This window comes from Balaenoptera musculus, chromosome 10, assembly GCF_009873245.2.
Source record: "Balaenoptera musculus isolate JJ_BM4_2016_0621 chromosome 10, mBalMus1.pri.v3, whole genome shotgun sequence".
Classification (NCBI taxonomy): domain Eukaryota; kingdom Metazoa; phylum Chordata; class Mammalia; order Artiodactyla; family Balaenopteridae; genus Balaenoptera; species Balaenoptera musculus.
In genome coordinates this window covers 98,089,061-98,104,221 of record NC_045794.1, presented here as the reverse complement: position 1 = coordinate 98,104,221, position 15,161 = coordinate 98,089,061, and the positions used below count along the sequence as shown (strand labels likewise).

Sequence of the window (15,161 nt, the reverse complement as noted above, 5' to 3'; positions counted from 1 at the left end):
GGTCGCAGGCTGAGGTCAGGCCAAGCGGGGCTTCCTCCTGCAGGCCTTGGAGGCGGAGTTTCCGGATTTTATTTTAGATCCCATCAATGGGGGGCGCCATCTTCTCCCCTATAGGATGGCAAACGAGGCCCAGAGACCGCCAGCGTCCCACCCGAGGCCACAGAGCGGGTCAGAGCCCCGCCGCAGGCTGCCGGGGCGACTGCGCAGGCGGCCGGCCTCGCGTTCCAACGGCCCCTCTCCCTCCAACCCTCTCCCCGCGGACGGAAGCGGGCGGGGCGGGGCCGGGCCTCGAGCTCGGCCTCCCGCCCCCGCGCCCCGACTGGGCCGCGCTCGGGCCCGCCCCTCCTCCTCGGTGACGCAGCCGGGGGGCTGGCCCGGGGCGCGGCGGTCTCGGCGGTGGCGGCGGCGGCGGCGGAGCGAGCGAAGAGCGGCGCCACCATGGGGGCCCAGCTGAGCACGGTAGGCGGGGAGGGGACGCCGGCTGCCGCGGGCCCGGGGCGTCGCTGCGGGCCGGCGGGCGCCGGACCCCCGTCTCGGGCAGCGCCGACTGCGCCCGGCCGCTAGGGGCGGGGGGGGGCCGGGCTCGGACGCGGGCGCAGGACCCCACCCGGCCCCGCCCCATCCCGCCCGCCGCGCCCCGGTGGTCCCCGTGCGGCCGTGACTCACGCCCGGGCCTCTGCCCCCGGGCCCAGCCCTCCCGGCCGAGGGGCGTCACCCGGAGGCTGGCGGCCGCGCGTTCGGGGCGCCCCGCCCGCCGCCGCCGCCGCCGCCGCCCCCCTCAGCCCGGCCGAGGAGTGCGGATGTGTGCGCGAGTGCGCGGGTGAACGTGGCCGGTGCCCCCGCGTGTGAGTTAGTGTGAGTGTGACTGAACACGTGTGAAGTGTGAAGGAGGGAGCGCGTACGTGTGAGTGTGAGTTTGTGAGGGCGTGTGTGTGACCGGGTGTGCGGGTGTGACGTGTGCGTGTGCAGGAGTGTGTATGGGGGTGAGTGACAGTGAAAGAGTGAGCAGGTGTGCGGGAGTGTGACCGTATCTGTGAGTGTGTGCGTGTGGAGTGTGTGTGTGTGCGTGTGGAGTGTGTGCGTGTGTGGAGTGAGTGTGCGTGCGTGTGGAGTGAGTGTGTGCGTGTGGAGTGTGTGTGCGCGTGTGGAGTGAGTGTGTGTGTGCGCGTGTGGAGTGTGTGTGAGGTGTGTGCATGCGTGTGGAGTGTGTGTGCGTGTGGAGTGAGTGTGTGAGTGTGTGCGCGTGTGTGTGCATGTGGAGTGAGTGTGTGAGTGTGTGTGTGCACGCACGTGCGGTGTTGCTGGATCGCAGAGTTTTTACGGACAACAGCCCCTGAGCCCTCTCCGTGGGCTGCAAGCTAGGCTCTGGTCTCTCTTAACCCAGCAAACTTGAGAGGCCCCAGCCGTTGGCCCCATTTTACAGACGAAGAAATGCCACTCAGACTTGGCCACCGGCCGGGCTGGCGGAGTCCGAACTTGTGGAGCTGCAAAGTCCATCGTCATGCTGTCACTTTGGTTCGGCCCAGGGCTGCCCTCCCTCGCCCTCGGGCCTTTCAGAAGCTGCAGCGGTGGTGCATGACCCACGTTGAGGCTGTGGCCAGAGGGCGGTCCCCACCCACACACTCGGGCGCCTGGGCGCTGGCTGGGGGCACTTGGGGAGGGCTGCCACTGGGAGGATTAGGCCCAGAGCCTCTTGCCTGGCGTCCTCCTCCACCTCCTCCCTCTGGCTCTGTGGGGCTCCCCCTTGGGGACTCGGCAGAAAGCCTCTTGGCCTGGGTGTTGGCTTGTGAATGTGTGGCCCAGCCTAGGACTCTGGGTGACATTCAGCCCAGGGGGCAGCTTTGCCCAGGGCAAGCCTGGGGGCATCACCCCAGCTCAGCGTAACGTCCTGACCATGTTCCCAGAAATCCCCTTCCTCCCTCACTGCTCAGCTTCCGGACCGGAACCCAGACCCCCGCCCCTGCTGTTTTCCCGCAGTGCCTCTCACCTTCTAGCCGTGTTGGTTGGGTTTGTCTCTGTGTCCCCAGGATCTGGCTGCCCAGTGTTTTTGCTGAGTAGCCAAGGACCCCTTGTAGCCCCTCTGTGAGGGGCAGAGCCCTGCCTGCGCGTCAGGAGACCTTCACCAACCCTAAGCCTCCTCTATCCAAAGGGTGGGAGGATTGCCCTTTCCTCGTGGGCCCTGCCGGGGTCCCCACTTGGCCCCAAATACCCGGAGCAGCCCCCAGCCAGGCCTCCTGGCACAGCGGCTCCACGCAGTCTGCGGGAGGCCAGCCCGGGCTTTGGGCACCAGGCATCTTATCTGAGACGTGCAGGCCCAGAGGGAGGCCTCCTCCCACACACCGGAAGAGGGGACGCCGAGGGGTTGGCACTTAAACCTGCCAGCCACCTGGGGGTATGTTGGGGGCTTAGCCTGCCGTCCCCGACTCTGGCTCCCCTTCCCCCAGCACAGTTGTGAGTGCTCAGTGGACCCTGACAGGCCGCCACCACAGGTAGAGTCCAAGGCTTTGCCCCTGCCCCTGGCAGCTCTGTGCCCAGTCCGTGGTCCAGACCCGCAGCCCCTGGGAAGCAGGGCTGGGTCTCCCCCGTGGAGGGCAGCTCCGCTGTCCACCTGCCCCTCCTCCTGGTTCCCTTTCCCGGAAGCGCTGAGCCAGGAGCCCCTCGCTGCAGAGCTTCCTCCACTCCCTCCCACTTGCTCCTACTTCCCGAGAAGGGGGCCATGAGGGAGGTGGGCACGCAGATCCCAGCCGGACAGCTGGCGGGCAGGCAGCGGGCAGGTAAGCCTCAGCACAGGGGGCTGGCAGCTGGGGGGTCCTGGCAGGTCCCTTTGCCCACCCAGACCTGACCTGGGTAGAGTGGATGGCAGGGTCCCGGTGGGGAGTTCCAGGGGGTGAGCAGCTGGCTGGGTGCCACACGGGGGTAGTAGGGCTACCCAGCCCCTCGGCTGTGGTGGGTGAGCTGGGGCTCCCTGGAGACATCCTGGGACTCTGGCACCCCGTTTCCCTCTCCCCTTCCTGTGTTATCAGAGGTGGGGAAAGGCAGGTGGTGGGTTTCCTGGTGGGCAGAGTGTGGCCTATGGAGCACCAGGTCAAGGCCTGGAGAAGCAGCTGTCCCCTAGCTCCCCTGGGGAGCTGGGGTGACGTGGTGTGTGTGTGTGTGTGAGCAGCACAGCTGAGGACGAGCTGGGGTGGGACCTTGGCTTTGGCCGCCTGCCTCCTGTTCACTCTGCCCACTGCTTGCAGGGGTGGGAGTGGTGCCTTGGACAGGGAACAGGGCATCCCAACCCCTTGTGAGTCTGGTAAAGCCTCCAATTTTCCAGAGACGAAGCTTCGCCTTTCCACGGCACCCTTTTCTCTGCCCGTGTCCATCTCCCACACTGGCTTGAGCTCCCCAGGGACGGGGTCCCCTGACCTGTGTCCGCCGCATCCCACACGGGCCCTGGCAGCTGTGCCCGCTGGGGTTTGTGACCTGAAGGACCGACTGACAGTGAGGGTCGGCTCACAGCTGCCTCCCAGAGAGGAATTTGTACGAAGTCCACCCTTGCTCTCTCAGTGGCCAGACTGTCCGCAGATGCAGAGGGACCGTGCGGGGCTGGGGCTCAGTGCACGGGCCGAGCTGGATGCCAGTTCTCACCCTGCCTCAGTGTCCTCACTGAAGTGGAATGGCCATAGCGCCCGCGTCCCGGGCTCGAGGACTGTGTGAGATACGAGAGTGTCGCGTCTGGGCACGGGCACTGGAAGGAAGGCTGCGGACATTATCCACCTCTCACTGGCACAGCTCCTTCCAGCAGCGGCTCCAGTCCCAGCACACCTCTGGGAGGTAGGTGTGCCCAGCACGTGTGGAAACAGCCAGGAATTCAGGATCCAACCCCTCAGCCCTGTGCTCCACGGAGGACCGAGCCCCACCCTTCCCCTGGAGGCATCTGGTCTCTTGTCCTGGTTGCTGAAACTTTCCGACAAAGTAAGAAAAGTCAGAGAGAGACTGCAGTGCAGGGGCTTGTTCTTGTCCCTTTGTGAATTTATCCACGAATATTTACTGAGTGTCTCTGCTCTGAGTGCTAGAGATGAGACACCAGGTCCCCCGCCTTCCTGGGTCTGCTGTCGCGCATTGTCTGTGACCTCACATGGGGACCCTGGCCCAGCCGTTTGAGCCCAGGGCTGGCATCCAGGGCACACGAAGCTGGCGCCTGGGATCTGCAAGTTCTGTGTAAGGGCCAAGGCCAGTGTTGAGGACTTGTCTTCAGAACCATTGACAAATGAGTCTTTTTCACGGCCCAGCACGTAACCGTGGGCTGGCATTTGGGGCAGGTGAGGGATTTGGGGTGAGCGACAGAAAATTGGGAACCGAAGCCCAGACTCCACCCTGGGCCTCCCTGAGCCACAGTTTCCTCATTTGTCAAATGAAGAATGCAGTTGGCCTGTCTCCCAGTGCTGAGGGTCGGTGAGGAAATGGAAGGGAAGGTGCTTTGCAGGCTGTGAAGTGAGCTGCAGGCCAGGGGGTCTTAGTTACTAAACTTGGCTGAGCACTTAAACGGCTGTGCTGGGGGGAAATAAAACTCCAGAGAGCACCAAACATAACTCCACTTGGGCTCTTAAGGTCGTTTAAGTTTATTTCCAGGACTCCCAACAATGGTGATTTCCTGCAAATGTAACTTCACTCAACTTTTCCCCTAAACAATGTTCTCCATGGATATGGCTTCCCTGATTGATGTGGGAGAGGCCTGGAGCTGAGGAATCATCAGAGTCGCCCTCATCCCCGTGGGGTTTGCAGAGCTTGGGCGGGGGCTCCGGAAGTCTGCTGAGGGCTTGCTTAGCTAGAGGGTAAGAGCTGACGTTTGAGCTGGGCTCTGGAAGTGGAATAAGAGTGGTTGGATGAGGGAAGAGAAAGGGCATTCAGGGCAGAAGGGAGAGTGTGCAAAGGCCTAAGGCAAGAAAGGCTTGTGACTGGATAGTGGGGACCTTGAGTGTTGGCAGTGGGGAGCCGTGGTGGGTGTTTGGGGGTGGCGGAGCAGCCCCTTAGTCTGGGCAGCTGGGGCCTCACTGCGGGAGCCGGGAGATTGGACTGTGCTGGAGCAAGGGGATTTGGGCTGTGGGCTCCAGGACATCTGTCCTGGGAGGTGGCTTGGGAAGAACCACACTTTGGGCTAGACAGGCCTGGGTTGCGGGGCCATGGGCGAGTCACTTAACCTCCCTGAGAAATGGGTTTGAGTCCTCTGAGGACTGACTTTCCTTCTCTGTAACTTGATGATAATCACAGCACCGATAGCCTAGGATTGAAGTGAGGATTATGCCAGAGAATTCACGTCCCACTCTTGGAGCAGTGCCAGCTCGGGGACACTGGCCAGTTTGCTCCATGCATGGCCTTTTGCAGCCTCGATTCCTCCCCAGCCCTGGGTGGGACTGTCCTCATGAACTTGAGGAAGGTGGAGCGTGGAGAGGTGAAGATTCTCTCCTGAAGTCCTGAGCTGGGTCTCAAACCCAAGTCTCCTGACCCCAGAGTCCAGGGCTGCCAACGGGCCTTAAATTCGACCCGGGGTGGGTGAAATACCCCTTGGTGGCCAGGACATGGTAGGTGCTGGTTAAGTAGGCAGGTGGCCAGAGACCCTTTGTGTGGCCCTGTGCGGGCCAGAGGGGTGCGCAGGGGCCAGCTCCCTCAGGCCTTCTGTTTAGACCTATTGGTTACAGACCAGGGGCCCCGTGGGGCGAGGCCATGGCTGCAGCCAGCCTGGAGGCTCTGCCTGTGGGAGAGGCACGGTGTTCTGAGCCCAACAAAAGGCCTGTAACCAAAGCTGCGGCTGGGCAACTTGAAGCAGCTGGGCTGGTTTGGGGGGCAGGGCCAGGCCCAGTATGGGATCTTGGTGCCTCTACCCTTCCTTCATTTGGGTATTCCGTCTCCTGGGTGATGGTGGCCTCATGAGGGTGGTAGAAAAACCTCCTGTGTGTGTGCCCACATTCCCCAGGTTATAGACCCTTTGGTGACCTCAGCCCTCCATCTCATCTCATATCCCAACTCCCCTGGGCTGTTGGCCAGGCGGTGGCCCTCACCTTCCTTCTATAGCCAAGAATACCGAGGCACAGAGAGGCCTCAGGTACTCAGCCAGAGTGTCTTCCCCAGTTGATAGAGTGGGGGTTCCTGGCAGGGCTTCCGGGAAGGGAGGGAGCAGTGAGGCTGGGCCTTGAGAGGTGAGAATCTTCTCACCTGACCCTGAATAGGGCAGGGGCCCATTCCAGTTCTGTTCTCTGCAGAACATGCTACCTCAAGAGGCCTGCAAAGGAAGCAGAGAGGCCTCCATGCAAGCAAGGAACTTGGCTCTGAGCTTCCTGGCAGCCAAGGCAAAAAGGGGGATTTGTAGTGTTATGATAAGAAGAATACACACGGTCATCTGCTGTGAGAACTAAAGTCAGGGAGGTACACTAGGGAAGGTGAGTGAACAAGCTGTGAAACAATTTTCTTGAGAACCGGTATTTTGGGAGAACTTACGATTGTTGACCTCGCTGTGTGAACCACTAGTGTGGACTCCCTTCTTCACTTTTTATTTTGAAATAATTTCAGACTCACAGTAAAGTTGAAAAATGTATAAAGAGCCCTTATATACTCTTCACCAAGATATACCAGATATTAACGTTTGCTATATTTACTTTATTGTGTGTGTGTGTGTGTGTATTTTAAACTCTTTGAGAGTAAACGACAGATATGATGGTTCTTTGCCCCTAAATACTTCAGCGTCTATCTCCTAAGAACAAGGACATTCTTTTGTGTAATCACAAGACGATCAAATCAGGAATGTAACACTGATACAGTGCTATTGTCTCATCTATGGGCCTTCATGCATATTCCACCTGTTGTCTCAGGATTGTCTTTTACAACTGTTTTTTTTTCCCCTGGCCCAGAATCAAATTCAGAACCACGCATTGTATTCAGTTGTTCTGTCTCTTTGGCCTCTGTACAGTAAGTCCCCTACAAGTTGCAAACTTTCAAAGGTGCGAACGTGTGTGAGTGAAAGACGTCAACGTCAGGCGTGAGTGAAATTGTAGCTTGCCCTCCATCTCCTATTGCTGACGATCCTTCACCTCTACCGTCTCCCACCTCCTCTCCCTCCTCCAGTCAGTAACTCTTCTTGCCTGTTCACTCGATGCCAGCCCCTGTATGCTAGCTGTTGTACTGTCCTACTGAACTTTTCAAGGTACTGTACTGCAAGATTTAAAATGTTTTCTTTATTTTTCGTTTGTTTTTTGTGTATTATTTGTGTGAAAAGTATTATAAACCTATTATAGTACAGTACTGTATAGCTGATTGTGTTAGTTGGGTACCTAGGCTAACTTTGTTGGACTTAACGAACAAATTGGACTTACGAACATGCTCTCAGAACAGAACTCGTTTGTATGTAGGGGACTTACTACTGTATTCGTTTCCTACGGCTGCATATAAATTACCACAAACTAGGTAGCATAAAACAATGGAAATTCATTCTTGCACAGTCTGGAGGCCAGAAGTCTGAAATCAAGGTGTTGGCAGGGCGTGCTCTCTGGAGGCCTAGGGGAGGGTCCTTCCTCCTCGTCCTGCTTCTGGTGGCTTCCGGCAGTCCTTGGCCTCCTTGGCTTGTCACCACATCACTCCAGTCTCTGTCTTCACACAACCTTCTCCTCTGAGTCTTCTCCTCTGTCTTAGAAGGACACCTGTCATGGGATCTGGGGCCCACCGGGGAGATCCAAGAGGATCTCATCTCAAGATCCTTAGTTTAATTACACGTGCAAAAACCCTTTTCCATCCCCAGGATCTGGGTGGACGTGAGTTTTAGGGGAGCACCCTCCAACCCACCAGAGCCTCCTTTAATCTGGACCCATTCCTCGGCCTTCGTTTCTCATGGCTTTGACATTTTTGAAGAGTGGTGCCAGTTATCGCGGAGAAAGGCCCTCGGTGTTTCCTTGTGTTAGAGGCAGGTTGTGTGCTCCTGAAGGAAGGCACAGAGCCGTGCTGGGCCCTTCTTGCTTCGTGTCAGGAGGTGCACGGTGTCAGCTGGCCCCTTTCCTGTGCTGCTCCCTGGTTAGGGTGGGGTCTGCCAGGTTCTCCACTGTGGAGTTGGTCTGAGCGGTCTTGAGGCCGTTGTTGTTTTCTTCCTGAGTCTCACTTGTGGTCCAGATAGTGGAGGCTGCCCAGGACTCGACTTCCGGATGGCCAAGGGTAGCTGCTGCACACAGATACCCGGTGAGGTCAAGTGCCTGCTGGGGGACGGCCTGGGTTATCCATTTTCCATGGCTAATCTCCATCTTCACAGCCAGGGAGTGTAGCGTATGACCCCCATTTCACAGATGGAGAAGCAGGGCAGAGAGGCTAAGTGCTTTTCCCAGGGACACAAATAGCTAGAAAGGGCAGCAGGCTGGTTGTCTTTCTTTGCAAGGGTGTCCTCTCCAGGGTAAACCTAAGCAGTTTTATTTGGCCGTGGGATTTGGGTTTTCTCTGTTTTTAAAAAGTCCAAACTGCCTCTAGGGTCTTTGTGAGGCTGCGATATGTTTTCTCTGTTTTTAAAAAATCCAAACTGCCTCTAGGGTCTTTGTGAGGCTGCGATATGGGGGGCAGCGGGCTGGCAAGGAAGAGGCTCTCAGAGCCATGCAAGAGGGTGAGTGATGATGAGGGTGAGGCCTGATGTTTAAGAGTGTGACTGGGGAGGCAGGTGGACTCAGGTTTGAGCCGCAGCTCCCTACCTGCCCGCTGTGTGACTGGGGGTGAGTTGCTTCACCTCTCTGAGCTGTTTCCTCATCTGTAAAGTGGTGGTGATGACAGTGCCTACCTCATAGGGTTGTCATGAGGTTAACCCCTGTGCAGGGCTCTGCATGATGCTGAGCAGTAGACTCTCAGAGCTTGAGGGGACCTTGCAGATCACCTGGTCCAGTTCGGTTCAGAGAGGGGAAGGGACTTGTCCAGAGTCACACAGCCAGCAAGGAGCAGAGCTTCCTAACGTCTAGCTCAGTGCCTCAGCTGCCCCTCCCACCTGAAGGCAGAACCCCAGGGGCTCAGGGGTTTGTCTGTTTGTCTAAATAGAGCTAGCACTTGACATCACTTAATAGGGCCAGGGAAATTGACTAAAGGGAGAGAGGGAGGGAGGGAGGGAGCACAGATACACAGTGCTCAAGATTAAGCACAGGTACTTGGGAACTTTATGCTGAGTTTCCTGGCAGCCAAAGTGAAAAGGGCTACATGCTCAGTTATGTAGCTTTCTTTGTCCCCATTCCTCAGGGAAAATGGAGCTTTTCCAACGACTCAGTAACACAGTGATAGGTTTCATGAGTCTGATTTTTGTAACTTCTCCCAGCTGGCACCAAAATGGAGCTGGGGTTCCCTGAATGAACATGATGGGGAGAGGGTGTTCCTGGTAGGGGAGAGGCCCGGAGGTGTGTTTGGAGGAAGGGCAGGGGGCAGGCTGACCTCGTGGGTCTGTCCTGTCGTTTCAGTTGGGCCACGTGGTCCTCTCCCCAGTCTGGTTCCTGTATAGCCTGCTCATGAAGCTGTTCCAGCGCTCCACCCCGGCCATCACCCTCGAGAACCCGGACATCAAGTACCCGCTGCGGCTGATTGACAAGGAGGTCAGTGTGGGGCCTGAGGGGGTCGTGGGGCATGGGCACCTCTCTGTCCTTGTCAGCATCACAGCATTTCACAGGCACCTACTATGTGCTCAGGATATGGGCCCCTGTGAAGTAGGTCCCATTATCTGCCCGTTTTACAGATGCGGAAAGCGAGGTGGTCCCTTTCTAAGGCTACCAGTAAGCGACAGAGGGATTTGAACTCAGGTCTTTGCCCACAGAGCTGGTTCGTTGAACCACACTCACTATTCCCCAGAAGGTCAGAGTGGGAGGGACCCCGTAAGGACTCTGGGGTCCAAGTAACCATTTAATGGCTGTGAAAACAGAGGACAAGAGAGGAGTAACTCAGGTCACACTGTGAGTTAGGGGCAGGACCAGGACTTAGGCCTAGGCCTCGTGGTCATCCCAGCTGCCTCCCATCCCAGTGCCCCTTCCTTAAAGATAAGGTCTCCTCCCCTCCTCCTTCCCCTGCCCGCAGGGTCACCTACTCAAGGCCCCTAGAGTCTTCTGCGTCTGTCAGATTCCCCGCGTGATCTCGCGATCTCGCGGGTGGCTCCGTCTCCTCCTCCGACAGGCTTGCTCCTGCCCTCCCCACTTGATGCTTTTCCTTTTCAAACCTCTGATCATGACTTAAAACCATCCTCTCCCTCCTTTGCCCAGCTGCCCACCCTGTAAGGCTGTTTCCCTCCTTACTCTCTCTCATCAGAGCCCCTCCCATGTGCTATTTCTGGCCACCGCAGCTGCCTCAGGAGGGGTGTGACAGGGAAAACTGAGTCATGGGGCAGAGAAAGTCAGTCACTTGCCCGAAGCCTGAGTCCTGAGCTCTAGTCTGCACCCGGGCTCCACATGAGAGCTGGGGCTCCTGTGACTGTACTTGTACCAGGATTTCACAGAAGCTGAAAACCAGAGAGAGGCAAAAAGAAAAGAAAAAGAAAGAAAAATTACTGCTTCCCAGATGAGAACACACTTATCCTCTCAATATATCTTATACACAATTTTTTCTTACTAAAATGAAATAATAATGTTTTAAAAGCTTTTCCTTTTATAAAGTTCTTTTTCTTTGTTGTTTTATAATTCCCAAAGTAATGTATGATTTATATGTGCTCGCTATAAAAATTTTACTTTTATAAAATAAAAGCACATATTTATATGTGCTGTGTTCGTGAGGTGTGAATGTTCCCCTCCCCCATAACCCCTTTGCAGAGGGTCCCCTTCACGGGCACCGTGAGCCTTTCTGGTAGTACATTCCTGTGTACATGATGTGTGGAGGTTCAGGTGTGTGTATACTTAGTTTCTCTTTTTTAATAACCTGAGTTTTTACCCAGCTGTACAATATGGACATCTTTACATGTCTAACCCAAAGCTGATCCATTATTTTTGATGACTGTCTGGTATTTTGTCACAGGGATGTCACACAGTGGACCCTCCAGGCCCCTTTGATTGAGCGGGAGGCACACGTGCTAGCGGTTACCCTCCCCCATTGTAGCCTCGTGGTGGGTCAGCAGGTGGGGCTGCTCTTGATACTTTTGCTGCGGCACAGGGAGGGGTCCCGGCTGTCGGCCCTTCCCCTCTCTGAACGGGACTGGACCAGGTGGTCAGCAAGGTTGCCCACAGCTCTGAGAGTCTGCTGCTCAGGCCATCACGGCCAGCACCGTGCCGAGCCCTCACAGACGTTAGCCTCATGACTTTTGCTGTGCTGGGCTAGTAATCATCAGTGTCTTTCTCTCATTTCTGTTCTTCCTCCAAAAACATCTGGCACGTGGGTTTCTGACCTTGAGCCCCAGGACCAGTTGATAATCCTGGGATCCACTTGCGGGAGGCCCTAGGGCTCCGTTTGCAGCTTCAGGCCTGGACTGTGGGGCAGAGAGGCCCACTGGCCGCCAACAAGCACTGCGTCCTAAGTGGTGGCTGGGCACCGTCTCTCCTGAGATCCAGGCCACCTGCCTTGGCTCACATGCTTCAGTGATGCTTAGAGTGACGCTCTGTCCCTTTGGAGAGGTCTGGCGTCTCCCCTCCAGGTGGTAACACTGTCCATCACTGGACCTTGCCTCGTGTGGGCATGAAAATGTGCTGGACAGCTAGCCGCCTGCCTTCCAAACGGCCCCTCGACACCCACCATCCTGCTGCACCTGGTGCAGGGGAGACCTCACAGGGGCCTTCCGGAGCCCAGGTCGGAGTCCGGGCACTGGGTTCGGTTCCCAGCTCTGACGCAGCTCACTGTGGGATGCTCGCCTACCTGGCCCCAGTCAAGACTGGCCTCCTTGCTCGGCCCAGCCTCGCTCTTAAGCAGCCTCTGCCCCGCCCTGGAGGGGGAGTGGCCTTCACCCACTGCCCACTCCCTGGGTGCACGCCCTGCCTTGGCCGTGGCCAGCCCCAGTGACCTCCTGGGCAGCACGGCTGCCATGCCTCCTGCCCTCTGCAGCCCAGCCACGGTCGTGCCGTCCCGCTTCTCGGGGGGGCTTTTGCTTCTAGAGCCCCTCTCTTGAGTCCCAGGCCTGGGCACATGGGGCCTTGTCTCAGCTCTGCCCCACTTTGCTGGCCCAGTCCCTGAGCTGTTTCTGCCACCCCAGGACACTTCTCAAGCTGTGGCGGAGGTGGATCCTTTCCTCCTGTCCCTGGAATTTTCTGGGCTGTTTGGCAACCTCCCTTTGGGATCTTTTTTTTTTTTAAAGCACAGGCTCTATGTGCGCAGGCCTCAGTAGTTGTGGCATGAGGGCTCAGTAGTTGTGGCTCATGGGCTCTAGGGTGCAGGCTCAGTAGTTGTGGTGCACAGGCTTAGTTGCTCCACGGCATGTGGGATCTTCCCGGACCAGGGCTCGAACCTGTGTCCCCTGCATTGGCAGGCGGATTCTTAACCACTGCACCCAGGGAAGTCCCTCCCTTTGGGATCTTGAGCTCACTCTCTTCTCTGATCACCTTGCCCTGTGGCCCTGGGTGGGTCACTGCCCTTCTCTGGGCCAGTGAGAGCAGAGGCACACCCAGTGTGTGCCTGACCTCTGTGCCCTTGCACACGCATGTGCAGGTTGTATGTCCACATGTCAGTGTCACTTCTCTCAGTGACGCTCCGGTGCTGGGGAGGGGTGGGGACTCTGAGTCCAGGCACCCCTCTGCCCTGGGTGCCGTCCAGCAGCTCACGCCTCGTTGCAGGTCATCAGCCATGATACCCGCCGGTTCCGCTTTGCTCTGCCGTCGCCCCAGCACATCCTGGGCCTCCCTGTCGGTGAGTGCGGCCCCAACCCAGCGCACGTGGAGCCGGTGCTGGGACAGAGAGGTCGGGACTTTGCATTTCAGTTAGTGCAGGGAAGGCTTCAGGGAGGAGGTGACAGCCACCCTGGGCCTTCAAGGGTGAGTGTCAGAATAAGAGGCCAAATGCTTCAGTGTCCCCGGCAGTGGCACGAGCACGAGCAAAGGCAAAGAGATGGGACGTGATGGGAATCGCTGGGGGTGGTGAAGGGAGCAGTGGGAGCCGAGGTCAGGCTAGGCTTTGAACGCTGACGGGGTGCAGGGAAGTGGGTTGACAAGACCCAGGGGGCCCTGCAGGGATAGTCAGCCCAGACTCACCCCTGCTGTCCTGCAGGCCAGCACATCTACCTCTCGGCTCGAATCGATGGGAACCTGGTCATTCGGCCCTACACGCCCATCTCCAGCGATGACGACAAGGGCTTTGTGGACCTGGTCATCAAGGTGAGGTCTTGGGGCCACAGCTGCTTGGGGCGGGGGTGACCACCTCACAGCCAAGGCCCCACAGTCTGACCTCTGAAGGCCCTGTGCTCGCTGCGCCTGGTTTCCGAGTGAATAGCAGATCATAGTTCTTTGCACGAGCCAAGCTTCGGGGTCTCGGCAGAGGGCAGGGGCTGGGGCCAGGCTGAGCATCTCCAGACAAGGACAGGGCACCTGCAGAAGAGGGACCGGGCGGGCCCACCAGCCTGCGGAGGGCTCACCTTCCTGCTCTCGGACTGGCGAAGCCCAGTGAGCTGGGCACTGCTCATCCCCTGAGAAGCGTCCCGCAGGCCCGCTGGGGGGTGCAGTCTGAGGGGCTCACGGGACCTTGTCTGGGAGCTGGGGTGAGGGGCTTTCGGGGATCCATCACCGGTCAGGGGCTGGGTGTACGCTGTGGGAAGATGTAGCCATTAGAAGCAACAGACCAGAGAGACAGAGACCAACCAGCAAGGATCTTAAAAAACAAGATGCTGAACAGAAGGAGAAATGACAGCTATAGCCCGGTACATTTTTATGAAAATTAGAAACACAAACTTTCCAGCAGTGATCCATGTTCTCTGATTACACACCCAAAAGTGAGAACCAGCCTAGGCCGGTGGGCTGGGTGTTAGAGACCCTCCCTAGTCAAGGCCCAAACCTCCACGGCCGCCCTGGCTCAGCACCCCCGGGGACCAGGCTTGCTCTCTCAACTCCACTGTGCAGGCCCCAGGGCCCCCTCCCTGGACCCTTGGGTGGGGGGACAGGAGCAGAAACCCCCACTGGGCCTCAGCTTCAGCCCTGGGTCTTATAGGGTCCTGGGCTGGGCGCTGTGTCTGTGAGGGCAGGAAGGGAGCTGGGCCTGTCAGTCCCGGCTCTGGCCTGGATCTCCTCTTCGCTTGGTGTCATTTAGACCCTGTGCTGGGTGCCCAGGCCCCACCCGGCCTCAGTGTCTTGTCTTTGGCTGGAGGGTGGACACTGAACAGGTGGTCACACAGAGGTCAGTGTTTGTTCAGGGGACAAGCGCAAGAGACTGAGCACCTAGAATGGGCACCAGAGCTGGGGCGGGGGTGGGGTCATGAGAGCTGCCCCCCTGAGCAGGCAGCAGTGAGGCAAGATCTGGCGGCTGACGAGGCGGCAGCCAGCTGGAGACGGAGGAAGAGGACCTTCCAGGTGCAAAGGCCCTGAGGTCAGGAGGAGGCTTGAGGCCTTGAGGGACCGAAAAGGGAGAGGTCAGCAGGGCCAGGCAGATGCTTGGAGGCCCTGGTCGTCTGGGGCTTTGTCCGGAGGGAAAGGGAAGGTGGTGAGAGTTCAAGCATCTGTTCTTGCTGAAGTCACTCGAGCCAGATGTGGAGAAGGTGTTGGGGGGATTCAAGTAGAGACGGAATACTCACCAGGACCAGGCCCTTCCTGGCTTGGAGACCTCACTGTTCCCCTTGGCCCTGGCTAAAGGTCAGGGCCCCAGCCTGGCACACAGTCGGCTCTGCCCACTCTCGCTCCACTCTCCCTGCCCTGCACCCCAGACACACAGATACATCCCCTGTGCTGTAGCCACAAGCTCTTCTCCCCACCCCACCCCGAAGGCCCCAAACCCTATTAGGCCTCCTGGCCTTTGCCCACGCTGTCCCTCCCCCACTGCCTCTCCCCCTTCTCTGCTCATCACTCCTGCTTGCCCTTCAAGGCCCAGCAGAAATGCCCCCTGGTGCAGCCACCCCAGCCCTGGAGCTCCTCCCCTGTCTGCCCATCTCTTTGTACGAGGGTTGTAGCACATCCCTTTTTCCAAAGCTGAAATCCCAAAGGGCACAGGGAAGGAAATTGTTCCAAGAGTGATGTTTTTATGGCAGCACAAAGTGGAAAGAATTGAACATCCACCAGGAGGGCCTGGTGAGC

General features: G+C 58.0%; 1 protein-coding gene across 2 annotated transcripts in view; it reads left to right on the top strand.

Moving 5' to 3' along the window:
* Positions 1 to 319: 319 nt before the first annotated feature.
* LOC118901815 (NADH-cytochrome b5 reductase 3) overlaps positions 320 to 15,161 on the top strand; it is a 24,969-nt gene continuing 10,127 nt past the window's right edge. Inside the window, exons 1-4 of one of the 2 annotated variants that reach the window (XM_036865459.1) lie at positions 320 to 459; positions 9,447 to 9,578; positions 12,723 to 12,795; positions 13,153 to 13,259. In XM_036865459.1, coding sequence (XP_036721354.1) covers positions 439 to 459; positions 9,447 to 9,578; positions 12,723 to 12,795; positions 13,153 to 13,259 — 333 coding nt within the window. In that variant the 5' untranslated portion in view covers positions 320 to 438. Of the gene's footprint in view, positions 460 to 3,321; positions 3,817 to 9,446; positions 9,579 to 12,722; positions 12,796 to 13,152; positions 13,260 to 15,161 lie in introns of those variants that run through there. The other variant, XM_036865460.1, reaches the window with a different exon arrangement.